At 41.5% G+C, this 13,336-nt stretch overlaps 1 protein-coding gene across 2 annotated transcripts in view; it reads left to right on the top strand.

Moving 5' to 3' along the window:
• The window catches only part of LOC310956303 (uncharacterized protein), a 243,809-nt gene that overhangs the window by 149,372 nt on the left and 81,101 nt on the right, over positions 1 to 13,336 (top strand). For both annotated transcript variants that reach the window (XM_083926493.1, XM_083926492.1), the window contains exon 12: positions 8,541 to 8,672. In XM_083926493.1, coding sequence (XP_083782619.1) covers positions 8,541 to 8,672 — 132 coding nt within the window. The remainder of the gene's footprint in view (positions 1 to 8,540; positions 8,673 to 13,336) is intronic.

Here is a 13,336-nt window from a genome sequence, read left to right as displayed (position 1 = left end):
CTTTGGTTGTCTCATCGTGACGCTCTGTTTCAGTCAGTCCATCAGTCGATGTCAGTTTGTTCTTCTTTTGTCCTTCAGGCCACGCATACTGATTATGTGACACTAAAGGTAACTGAAAACATTGGGAAAGTTTTAGTTTGTCAGAAAGTACAATTGGTCATAGCAGAGTGGCAAAGATAGGACAACAAGAAGTAATAAATAATACACAAATTAAAACTAATTATCACTAGTGCTTCAGATTTGCCATATTCATATGATTCAAATCCAAACAATAAGAAGAACATGTTGGATATCATGTCTCAATACACTGAACACGCTGAAAATGTCCTTCTCACGGTACGTGAAAAGTTGATTTGCCAGTGTATGCTTCTTTGGCATTCAAAATTCGTCCGACATCCAATTCTAGACAGCACAGAAATGTTTCACAGCTGTAAAATCAGATTATCAGAAACCTGCAGACACCCTGAGCTTACCATGCTCCAGCACAACTATCCTTCCTACCCTCATCTCCCTATGGGCTTGTTGGGTGAAAACACACACATCCTCTCCTCTGACCCACCAGAAACAGAACCACAAGCCTGTCTGCCTGTCTGTCTCTCATAGTACTTAATCTGTCATGTTTCCACGTTCTGTCTGCCAGTCCACCTGCCTGTCTGTCATGTCGGGGGTCAGCTCTCGTCATGCTTTGTCAATGCTAGCATGTTACCAGCAAGGCAGATGGGCTGGGGGGGGCAATATCCCTGTAGTCTCACATGCAGACAAAGAAGGATGATGCTGAAAGTACAGAGTGAAGTCTGCATGACCATACGGCATCTAGTGTCATTCCATATCAAGAAGTTCACATATGATGACTTAAAAAGAAAAAAAAACAGCGATTGAAATTCAATTCCTTTTATCTTTGGAGGAAACATATTGAGAAACATAAAAAAAAAAAAAAAACTGTTTTCTGCACACACACACACACACACACACACAGTAGTATTGTTATGCAGGAAGCGTACCACATTTACATTCTATCTCAAACCGAGCTGTGACAAGCTGACAGTGGTTAGTATTGGCCCCTCTGATCTGCTCTCAGCAAGTGTGTGTGTGTGTGTGTGTGTGTGTGTGTGTGTGTGTGTGTGTGTGTGTGTGTGTGTGTGTGTGTGTGTGTGTGTGTGTGTGTGTGTGTGTGTGTGTGTGTGTGTGTGTGTGTGTGTGTGTGTGTGTGTGTGTGTGTGTGTGTGTGTGTGTGTGTGTGTGTGTGTTATAAAGAAAGACAGAGAAAATAAGGACGGAGGAAGAGGAGGATGGGAAGGGACAAGGATTGGATAAGATGAAAGAAAGAGTGGAAGAGGAGAGAGGAACAGGAGTAGCGACGATGAGAGAGAAAAGAGTGGACGGGTGGAAAGAGGGAGGAAAAGACAGTAGGGGAGAGAGAGAAAAACTTTCTCATATTGCACTAATGAGCTCAGGTAAGGAATGGGACACTGGCTACACACACAGAGACTCACGCTGCAGTTCAGTGCACCTAGAAAGAGGGGAAATTAATCACACACTTCAAAAAGACAAATCCCCCGGTGCTGGTGCACCTTCTAAACAAGAGAGGGAAGGCGGTTGGGAGGGGAGGATAATATCGCAGAGATGGAGAGAAAGGCAAAAGCGGAATTTAAAGACAAAAGCGGAGAAAAAAAGCACAGATATGACAAAAAAAAAATGTTTATGAAGGTTTCCACTGCTGATAGGTGGATTTGCTCTGAGATTATAACCTGCAGGGGGGAAGCAGAGCCTGCAGGTGTCCTTGGAAACCCAGGCACTAGTTTCCAGAGCTGTAAAACATAAAGAACAAGATCAGATTAGGTAGAAGGAAAAATGGGGGGAAAATGGTCCCTGGAAGATCAGAGGATAAAACAAAAAAAAAGAAAGAAGTGACAATTTTAGGAGCTGTGTGAAGAAGCGTTCCCTCTGGGAGCTCCTCAAAGATCCCCCGGCGTTAATGGCCTCCGCAATTTCAGACACAGCCATGAAACAAATTGGAAAAGGGGGGTGTCTGGTAGATGTACCTGCACTCTTTTACAAATCCTCTTGATTTAAAAAAAAAAATAAAGTTTCATACAGTACCTGCCACCTTCACACTAATTTAAGTGTCATATTTCATTTTTTCTAACATCACACTTAGGATGATCTCCAGCAGCCTTGAAGTTAAGGGTTTAACTTTGACCATGCAAAGGACACGGTCGGCCAATTGTAGCGCTGCTCTCATGCTATACTCTAAATTGCTAATTTCGCTGTAGCTTTAAACCTTTAAACTTTCTAAAAGCTTTAGCTTCTCCCGCTCTCCCTTCAGGTCATGTGAATTGTAAACCAAGATAATGTGTGATGATGATTTATCTAACTGGCATGTCCGAAACAAACAAATAAATCAACTCAAGGGTTCAAAATGGCCCTGCAGTGACCCTTTCCAGTCAGGAAATAATGTTAAGAACTAAATCAGGAACTACATTTTTCTTTTTTATCTGTTTTTGCACCACATATAAAGTCATAATTAATAAATGTAAATGAAAATTGTAGGTAGAGAATAAGGGTCACTGAAGATACTAATCTGACTCCGCCGGATGGATTGATTCGTATGATTCGCATTTGCTCAGCTTATCCATCTGGGAATTTCAGAGCTCTTTTGGGAAGGAGTAAAAAAATACTGGTTGCTGATTGGATAAACCATCTGTCTATCACCAACATACGGGCCAAAGCTCAGAAAGTAAACAACATGTCGATAAAGGATATTTTCCGTCTGTGTAACGCAAATTTTGGGATAAGAGGCAAATTTTTAGGAGCCTGGTCCATATTCAACAGAAGGATGCAAGAGAAAAAATAGTTAGCGAGCGGCTTGCTCGATAGCTGCGCTCATCTCATCCGTGGAAGCCGCCATGTTGTTTACATTGAACAGTCGCTTCTCGTTTTGACACACTTAAAGCCGCCTCAAAACCAACACTGATTGGACGTTCGCTTGGCAAACGGCTCCAAATTTTCTCTGTTGCACGTTACCAAACTGATCTGGGAGTAAAATACAATGGAGCTCATGAGATCAGGATGCTCTCACAGGGCTATGAGGATACAGTCCTGGAACTTAATTTTGACTGTTTCCCTCGATCGACATGCAAAAAAAATTCAGAGGTTAATGAAAAGGCTTCTGAGTTCCTGGAAAAGCTCCTTCTGTCGTAAAGTGTTGGAGTTGTTATACTGGTAGTCCAGCCTCCGCGTGTCTAGTGATTATGTTCTGACAAACAGCACCCTGTAAACTAAATGGACCCTTGATATAAATAAAATCAGATTTTTGAGATTGGATTTGAACAGTTGCTCCAAACTATTACTATATCTCTATTGTAATACTTTCTTTTCTGTGGAGGGATGAGAACTGAGCCATTTGTAAAATATCAAAATTTTCAAAAAGCCTTTGCTCTCAATATGATACAGTCGTTGCAAAAGAGCTCTGTTCACGCCTTAAACACCGGAGACTGGGAGGATGTCAGCTTTGTTTTTGTGGTGCACAGCCACAGCTAATGTAGCGAATCACACATCGAGAAGCTGCTGCGCACAAGAGAAGCTGCACGCGGCAGGTGTTATAGTAATTAGGGGAAACAGCTTTCTTTAATATTTCCATATTTTTACATCTGTGCAGTTCTCTAGTCGTTGTAAGGGTGTTACATTGCAACCATATTGGCCTACAGCAATACAAAAATGAAATATGAATGTGTAAATGTTTACGAGCTTAACACGAACAAAAAAACACTTTCATCCGACAAACTTGATTCACACTTGAAACTAAATTATACACCACCTCTCTCTCTCTCTCTCTCTCTCTCTCTCTCTCTCTCTCTCTCTCTCTCTTTCTCTTTCCTGTGTTCAGTGCATGTTTGTCTCACTCATAACGTTTAGAGACCGCTGCAGCTTTCAGTCCACATAACGTTTCACAAGAAGACGTTTCCGAGCGTCCTCCTGACAACCCGGGCGAAGATCCGGCCTGGGCCTGGAAATGAAACCCCCTCCACACTTTTAACTTCACATCGCATTTTATCTGTTTACTTGTCAGGCACTTTGAAAACATGGATATCCCAAAACAAAAATGGATCTTTTTTTAAGCGCACATAAACCTACAGTATGCTTTTCTTTCGTAAACTATACTGTCACACTCTCTTCTCTTTTCTCTCTCACTCCTGAAACACACACGCACACACACACACACACACACACACACACAATGGTCGTCTCAGTGTGAAATCTCTCTCTGGTCTCTCTCAGCTCCATTCATGCATGTCTTGCTCCTCCATGCTAAAGCAAGCATGAGGACAGCCTACTGTTGGCTATGACAGCCACACACAGTGTAGACGTGTACTGTACTGACCAACACACACACACAAACACACACAATTTTAAAAGAATCTATATTGTATGCTGTAAAGCAGCAACAATATAATATTAAAGCTTTTAATTTAAGCTAATTGCTCTTTATTCCAGCCACTGAGCAGCACAGCTTTAGGGATGGCAATGTCGGTCTGTCAGTTGGTCCACCACTTTGGTCTAGACTGAAATATTTCAACAACTATTCGATGGATTTGATTTAAATATTATTCAAACAGGCAGAGAATGAATCCAGATACCTGTGGTGATCCCCTGACTATTTGTTTTACACTATCAAGAGGTTGGCATTAGTGGTTTTAAGTGAAATGTCTTAACAGTTATTGGATTGACTGCTATGGCATTTGGTACGGACATGGAAGTCCACCTCAGGATGAATTGTAATAACTGTGATTCATTCTGACTTTTCATGTAGCGCCATCATTTCAACTTGTCCAATTCTTTGGTTCATGACAAATACCTGAGAAACTATCGACAATAGCCGCAGTCGTGATTGGTGTTTAGTTTTAATTAGCAATTGATAGCATGACTCAAAGCCTGCCTATGCAACGTGACTCGTTAGATGGTTTATTTCACAGAACCATCTGAGAAGGCGTGATTGAAAACTGATTGGGAAAGGGCAGGCACTCTCAAAACATACCTTGCAGGTGATTGGAAGAAGCATCTATTCTCCTCTCGGGATGAGGAAAAACTCTCCAGTTCTGATAAAACACTATTGCAGCATCTAAGCCAGGGCTGCCCAATCCTGCTCCTGGAGGGCCATGGTCCTGCATGTTTTAGGTTTCCCTGTGTTCTAACACACTTGAGTCTAAAGATGTTCAAACATGTGACAAGCTTCAGCTGCTTGATAATGAGCACATCATTAGATTCAGGTGTGTTGGAGCAGAGAGAAACCTAAAACATGCAGGACATTGGCCCTCCAGGAGCAGGGTTGGGCAGCCCTGATCTAAGCTAATCTGTTTAGGAGCCACCATTGTTGTTTTGAACGAGTCATCGCCTCTTTACGTCGTCATCACCCTCCTGCGCCCCCCTCAACTGCCAGTAGCTCCTCATAGGACCCTGATTGCTGGATGGTCTTCTGGCCAAAGCACAAACTCATTACTTGGAGCGTGACAAGATGAATTTTCGTGTGACATGTGAACGCAATTCTCATGTGATCTCTTGTTATCCCCAGAATTCAGCCCCTGTGCAAGGTAACTGCAACTGTGCCTAAGTAGCAATTCCTCCAGCACGGCTGCAGTCTTGTTTACAGATTTGAATGGAAAAACAAATTGAAGAGTGGAGACTGGTTTTAATCTAGGAATGAAAGTTTCTACATCTTGCTCCATTTCCTGCTGTAACAGGATGCTGTTTGCCACAGTCAACGTTGAATGGGGGGGATCTGGGGGGGAGACAAGCTGCTTCCGTTAATAGAAAGTAAGCAGAAGAAAATAATGTGACATCCTAAAAAAAAGCTGCTTATTATGCTGCACATCGGGATGATTCAAAACCAACTTACTAACTAAAAATAATGTCAGTTTCATATGAATCTTTTGCATTATGGATGTTCACGATCTAATGTTCTCCTTATATTGAATAGACAGATAAATTGCTGATATTTTTTTTGTGAGAAAATAATGAGCCCAATGCATTCCGTTTTTATGTAACAGTCACTTAGTGATAACCCTGCTGTAGGTCGACTATTTCACCCTACAGCGACTGCGGAACGATACACATAAACAAATACAATGAGCTTTTCTAAACACCAGTGTAGCTGTAATGAAGCCTGCAGGTGCCACCTGCTGTACCAATTCACGCGCACAGACACACACATATACGCATCTACCGTATATTAACATGATACACAGCAGCAGGAGAGTTAGTGAGCCATGCAGTCAGGACTCTGTTTGTCTAAGCAGCAGGAGCCTGTTACAACAAGACATCCCAACAATAAGGGCCTCCCATATCAGAGACTGAGAGACAGAGAGAGATCATCACTGTGCTGTTTATGTGAGAGTCAGTGGAGAGTGACTGCATTCTTTCCTCACATGCTGTGTGTGTGTGCGTGCATGCGTGTGTGTGTGTGTGTGTGTGCGTGTGCGTGTGCGTGTGCGTGTGCGTGTGTGTGTGTGTGTGATAAATGTAGCGCTCATTAATCCATCAGTTATTCTTCTTTCTGTAGAATTGATTGAAATGATTGGTAGATTAATCGATCGGTCGACAGAAAGAAAATGAAACAAACTATTTTGATAATCAATTAATATTTTTTTCCAAGCAAAAACAACACCCGTTCATCAGACTGCAGCTTGTGAACTGTTGGACAGACAAACCTCACTTTGTTCCACAATTTTTGATGTTTTATAGACTTCTTAGACCATAAAGACGATTAACCAGATTTCAATTGATAATGATCAATAATTTAAAGTAATAGTTACCTGCAGCCCTAGTTGAATTCCTGAAAACCAGTTTGACCATACATTATAATACTTTGACACTTATGTACTCCAAATTTACATGTTTAACTTTTTGACTTTTTGAATTTTGATATGAATTTTGTGTTTTTTTCACCCACTTTACTTTTTGTCATGCCCCTGACTCTGTAAAGTCTTTGCTTTTCTGATGTAAACTAATTATAGTCGCTAGATATAAGTAGTTTTTGCAATTTGTAGTTGTCCTTTAAAATTGTTTTGTGAATGAAATAACTGTATTAGATGTAGCATCCATCCACTGTCAGCAGATGGGAGCTAACTCCAGATAAATGGAAATAAATTAGCTTTTTTATCATCATTGTACCTATTTGTAGATATTTGTTAACAATTAAACAAGATGTGAAGTAACTGTATAGGTGTTATAGCTCCTTATTAAATATGATTTAATTTATTAATTTACCTTAAACTACCAACAATGCATTGGATGTGTAGCTGTTTTTGCACCAGGATGTTGATCTCATACACAACTCAACATGCAGTCACATTGTTCCAAGCTAGTATTTATTGCAGTACTAGTGTATTAGACTGTATCACACTGGCAGGTGTTGTTCTTATTTGGTCTTTGATCGTGTGTACATATCGGTGTTTGTTGTGTTACCTGCCACACTCGAGGGCGAGAGCGAAGTCTCCTGGAGTGAGAGGACAGCTCGCAGCAGGGAGGCGCTCTGCAGGGCTCTGTTACATGCCATACAGTGTGCGTCAGCATGCTCACAGACCTGAATATATATATTATTCACCATGTGCATTGTCTCTTTCCCGAGAGGCAGTATCTGAGCGTGTTGTGGTTGTTTTTCTTTCCAAAAAGGTGGCGTAGATACACACTGAAATAACCAGAAACCCTATGACAAGTCTTGTTTTTTTTGTTTTGTTTTTTACTCTGAGGTTTTACTGAGGCATCGTTCAGAGAGAGTCTTGAATCCGTCAGCCTTTGCCTCAGACGTCAACTAGAATACTAAACAACCTTTAAAACGAGCATTAACATGCATCCCGGGTCTTTACATTTTATCTGGGTAGAGCAGAAGGGTAAATGTGCCACTGAAGATGAACTACGGTTCTATCCCAGCACCTCATCGAGAGGTGAGTCACATTTGGCCAATGACAGCTTCCCTTTCCTGCAACCACAAACTGGCTCACAGCCTTTGCCAGCTTTTGAGAATTACTATGTGCTCTGCTAGGACGATGTCCTGTAAAAACACTTCTCAATTGGACTTTACAGTTAGTTGTCAGTCACCAGCTCTTTGTGCACTTGTGTTTCAAAATACGAAGTGTAAGTTCTAGGTGGTATTAACAAAAATCCAACGCAGTTGAGCAGTGAATCTTCATATCCCTCAGGCCTTAAATACTTCACCAGAGACTTTTCTCCTCTGATATATCTAATATTCCTTCTATATTTCTCCCTCACAACATTTCTTCACTCTTGCAAAGCTAAACTTAGATGTATGTATGTCCATCAGCTGTGTTGTCAACAAACAATCTGAAAAACTTTCAATAACATGGATGGATTCTGTGGTATATTTCTCCAACGTTTATGTTACTTTGTCACTCTGAAGGGAAGGAGTTCCCCAGGCTTAGTGACACGTTCCAGCTAAATCAAGCTTAAATTGAATAAATCAACTACAAAAACTAACAAATTGACTAATACCCTAACCTGAGCCCATCTTCTGTGTCCCCCTGCAGAGAAAACCCAGAAGGGAGAAAAGAGGAAGCAGAATGGAGTCAAGGAGAAAGGGAAGGAGAGGAGGAAGAGTAGTCCTGAGAAGAAAAAGGAGAGATTGAAGCCAGAGAACGGCTCCCTGCTAAAGGAGCTAGGTACATTCTGTTTGTTTGTTTGTTTGTTTGTTTGTTTGCTGGTGGGTGGGTGGGTTAATGCCCTGTGGTGTTTGCAGTTTTTCCAAATCAAATGCACCTCATTGGCTGAACCTCTGCCACATTTGTGTGTCCATAGAACAGATCTTGCTAACATTCGTATCCTTGAAGCCTCAGAAGTTTATCTGAGGCAGTGTTTTGATATACAATCTCTTCATAAGGGCAAAATGCAATAACTAAACAAACAAATGTGTCTTAAATAAGTTAATGCTGCATCCTTTAACAAAAACATGTTTTATTCTGCTGTGCTCAGCATCCTTTCCATGCTGGTGTGGTACCTTTTTTCCCACTTCATGCCTCCATCATTGGTGTGGCCATACATTTTCTTTGTTTACCTCAGTGTAGACCAAGTGTCAAGCGTGATGGTAAAGTCCAATAGGACTCGGGCTCGGCCCAGCAGGTTTTATCTGATGCATCAATCCGCTGGCAGACGGCAGAGTAACGTCACTTACAGAGAAACCGTAAGGAGAGGGATGCAGCAAGACTGAATATTATAAAAACTGTCATACCTGTAAATCATGCAGACCTCATCTCAGCTTACCTGAAATAAATAAATCACTTTGTAGTAGCTTGTAGTACTGGAGAATGTCTTCCTATGAGGTACATGAGTTACAATCGTACTGTGAAGCGTGAGAGCTGAGCTTCAGTCCCCTGGTTGAGAGAGGACCTCACTAACCCCCAAACGTTACAAGGTTACTGAATGAATGACAGACACAATATTCCCGTTACAGCTCTTTATTAATAGCACATAGCAAACAAATTCATACAACACCAGCAATGAAAACTGTAGAATGATCTGACATGGTCAACATGAAAGTAAATAGAAAACCTTTATTGTAACTGACACCTGTGCAACCTTTTGCTGCTAACGATCTGACAGCGGCCAATAAAATGGCCTTAAAAAGAAGTCACCATCCAGGGACAAGTGCAGTCAGCAGTAGTTCAGTGGTCTTTGTAGGGAAATACCAACCTGACTCTCGCCAGATGCATTTCGTTCTTCCTTGCTTCACTCAAACATCTGGGATCGCTCCATAGGAAAGTGATTTCAGGAGGCTGGGCCAAAATCCTTGAATATAATTGGATGAATCACTTGTCCATCATCTCTATTGACATGATACCACTCACATCGAAACCAACCCGTGACGCAGATGAGAGCGACGCAGGGAAAAGCCAAACCCGGTCAGGAGAAGGGTGAAAACATCGTTTCGACCGTGAAAAGCCTTCAGAGCCGTTCCCTACTGTTCTTTTAAAGAAGAAATATTTGCTAGATTTAGACAACACGGATGAAATGGCAGCATCGATGTTGACGCCTGCTTCCTTGATGCAAGCCACCATTGTTGTCTGAATCACAAAAGTCGCTTCTCCGCTACGTCATATCCATAACCCCCCTCTCCGGCGGTCCTGATTGGCTTGACCACCTGAAAGCACTTTTCTACGGAGCGATCCCAGATGGTTGAGTGGAGCTAGGCGCAGTCAAGACAGAAGCAAGGCGGAACGAAATTCATCTGGCGAGAGTCAGGTTAGGGAAATACGTTAATAGTTTTAAAGTACCAGATTGCATATTTAAAAACCTAGCTAAATAACTGAATACTTGAATTGCAAAACTAGCGCAGACGAGCGGCTTTATCATAATTACTAATTTCTATATCAATTTATTGTTTCAAGTCAATTTCTAGATGTCACCTTGGTCTCTGGGTGCTTCTACTTTCTGTCTCTTTATTGACTTGACAACAAAAAGTACAGAAAAAGTAACAAAAAGTAATGAAACAACCTAAAATAAAACTGCTGTTTCAACAATGTGGCGCAGCTGCTGAGAGTTTTAGTATTTTCCGTTGCCGGTGGAGATTGTTAAGACCACATGAATCAAGTTGGGGGAAAAAATAAGGCACAGTTATCTTCTCATTTTCAGTAACACACATCTTGCAAAGCCATTTCCCACCACACGAGCTTCTGCTCACCACAACCCCTGCGGTCTGTCACAGTGAATGAAGGACCGTCGGACCCAGCAGGACGTTCCCCCTGCCGCTGACATGTAAACACAGTTACTACGCGGGATATAATAAAAGCACGTTATTACCTCATCATGTATGATACATTGGTGTAGTCTTGTGTGGTGTTATGAAATCTCAATCTCACTATGCACCATACATCAAACCTACTGTATATGCGGTGGGACTTGAGATCCGACATCTACAACTTTTCAAATTCAACTCTCCTAGCCTAATCAGTGTCATAATTTGACACCCATAATCCTGACGTTTATACGGGTAAAAGGAATAAGAAAAAGAAAACTGAGACGCTCTGTCAGTGTTAATCTTTGTCATTAATGAGCGACTGGGAGAGAGAGCCTGTCACTGCCGATCCTCATCATCATTGAGATGAGGATGGATGATAATGGTTGTCTCCCCTGCTGGAAGGTGATCCATTCCCCACTACGATTCTTACATCCACATGTGACCCTGACAGATATTAAATGGAAATTGAGCATGCAGATTATATGTATGTAGATATTTGTTCGTAACATTGACAACTTACAGGCATTTAGCTGACACTCGTATCCTCGGCGACTTAAATTGAGTGAGGAGATAAAAGCTCAGTGTCTCGCTCGAGAACACGAGATAGACCGTTGATGGACACGCACAGGCGGCCGTGGTGATTGAATCTGTAGCTTTTAAGTTGTCAGCGTGAGACAAGCAACCTGCCTGACAGGATGCAAATTAACATTTCAATGCGCAGACATGCTCGTAAAAGTCAAACAGACAATCTGAAGCCGTTTATTTGTCATTAAGCATTGAGAGAGGTTTATTTTTTTATTTTCCACTAAGTAGAAGCAATCCAGATTCATGTAAGCGAGGGTAGAAATGTGTTGACTGATGTGTTAAATCAGGGGTGCAGACACCAAAGCCTCTCTATTCAGAAACATGGTGGTTTCAGATTTTAAATTGAATATCTTCCCCTCCGTTCACGTCTATCTATTTACCTCTCTATCTGCATTCATTGAGGCAGACAGGCTCGCTTTGGAAGTTGGCACTCTCGGATGTGTCTGCAGCTCCCGTAAAGTCATATTTCCTGCCACCCTGAAAACATCCTCAGTTTATTTTTTCAGGTGCAGCTGTTTCATGGGACAGCAGTGCCGTGACAGTTTGGTGAGCGCTGGTGCTGTCGGTCGTGGCAGAACCAGAGCGCTCTGTCAGTATCAAACAGTTTCCTCTAATTCAGGTTATATCTTTGAGGCTATCGCTTATATTTTGGAAATGTTCCCTTCTTCAATTACATAACCATTCAATGCCATTTGAAAAAAGTAAAAACTACACGTGAAATGATTCATAGCATAGAGATCAAGTAAAGGGTATGGTCAACAAAACAGAGACGGTATCCTTTACACTTAAATATTGAATTATGAGCTTCAGGGTTTCTCCAATTAAATGCCATCTGTTCGTCAATCCAATTGCGGGGCTCCAGGTGTTGCCCCTTCCATACAAGTCGGTGATGCGCCCAAGCCCCACCACCGCCCTGCCGCCTCCTGTCTGAAGCTGGCTAAAACATGTAGGCCAATGGCTCTCCGGTGTGTTTAGTCATCTTGATGAGTCGTTTGTGCGGTTCAGTCTAAACCTCAGAGCATCTTCGTAAACCTCTGAGTAGTTACCGAAGAGTCTCAAGCTAACGGGACATATGCGTTCACAAGCAGCGGGGGAGGGGGCAAGGCTAGATCCTAGAACCTAGTTCCTCAATGAGGGAGAAACAGTAGATGTGCTTTCCAGCTCCATCTCTGAGTTGTTTAACTTTCTACAGTATGTTGGAAATCCATGATAAACGAAAAAAAACATATAACAGTAGTTTGGAGTGGGACTTTAATAAATGCTCAAATAAAGCGTTGCCCATGAAAGGTTCAGGTTTAATCTAAAAGAGAAACACGTCAAAATGTGATTTTGTTATTGCATAAGAAAATGAATAATGTGCAAACAAGAAAGGGAAAGAAACACTCAACTTTTAATATACAGCATGTTTGTGTGGGCGAGTAAAATGGAAAACAAAGTCCTCCATATCTTCAGGCTTCCTCTAAAAACAAGCACCTCAGCTGTGAATAGCTTCTATATGTAGGACATCAGGTGGGTGGATTTGTAGTCTTGCATAATCCTTGTTCATATGTATCCAGATCTAATAGGTTATGAATATTCCTGCTGTGACATTTTGTAAAAAGCGGTGGGCTGCAAAGACAATTACTGTACATGATTAATATCTGAGAGCTTAAATGGAAATGAGTTCTGATGACTAACTGTGCTCTTTATTGTCATTTATTCTGTTTTTCATGTGTATGAGTAAATCAGTTCATCTGCATGATAGATAATATTTATTGTAATTTATTAGTTAACAGATCCTCAAAGGTAAATACTCTTTTTTCACTTACCCTCCTCCCCAAAAAGAGGTCAGAGGTTCTGCAGCTCAATGACATTATTAATTAATTATGAGGAATTGGGACATACAGAAAAGACCTCTCAACATGCAACAAATAAGACGCATTAAAAAAAGCATTAAAATACATAACCAGGACATATTGGCACACTGACAGCAGCACTAAAGCAACGTGTGAGGAGCTCTGTTCCTTC

This window comes from Echiichthys vipera (genome assembly GCF_963691815.1).
Source record: "Echiichthys vipera genome assembly, chromosome: 14".
NCBI lineage: Eukaryota > Metazoa > Chordata > Actinopteri > Perciformes > Trachinidae > Echiichthys > Echiichthys vipera.
The sequence above is the reverse complement of the archived record's forward strand: the minus strand, read 5'-3'. Positions and strand labels throughout refer to the sequence as shown.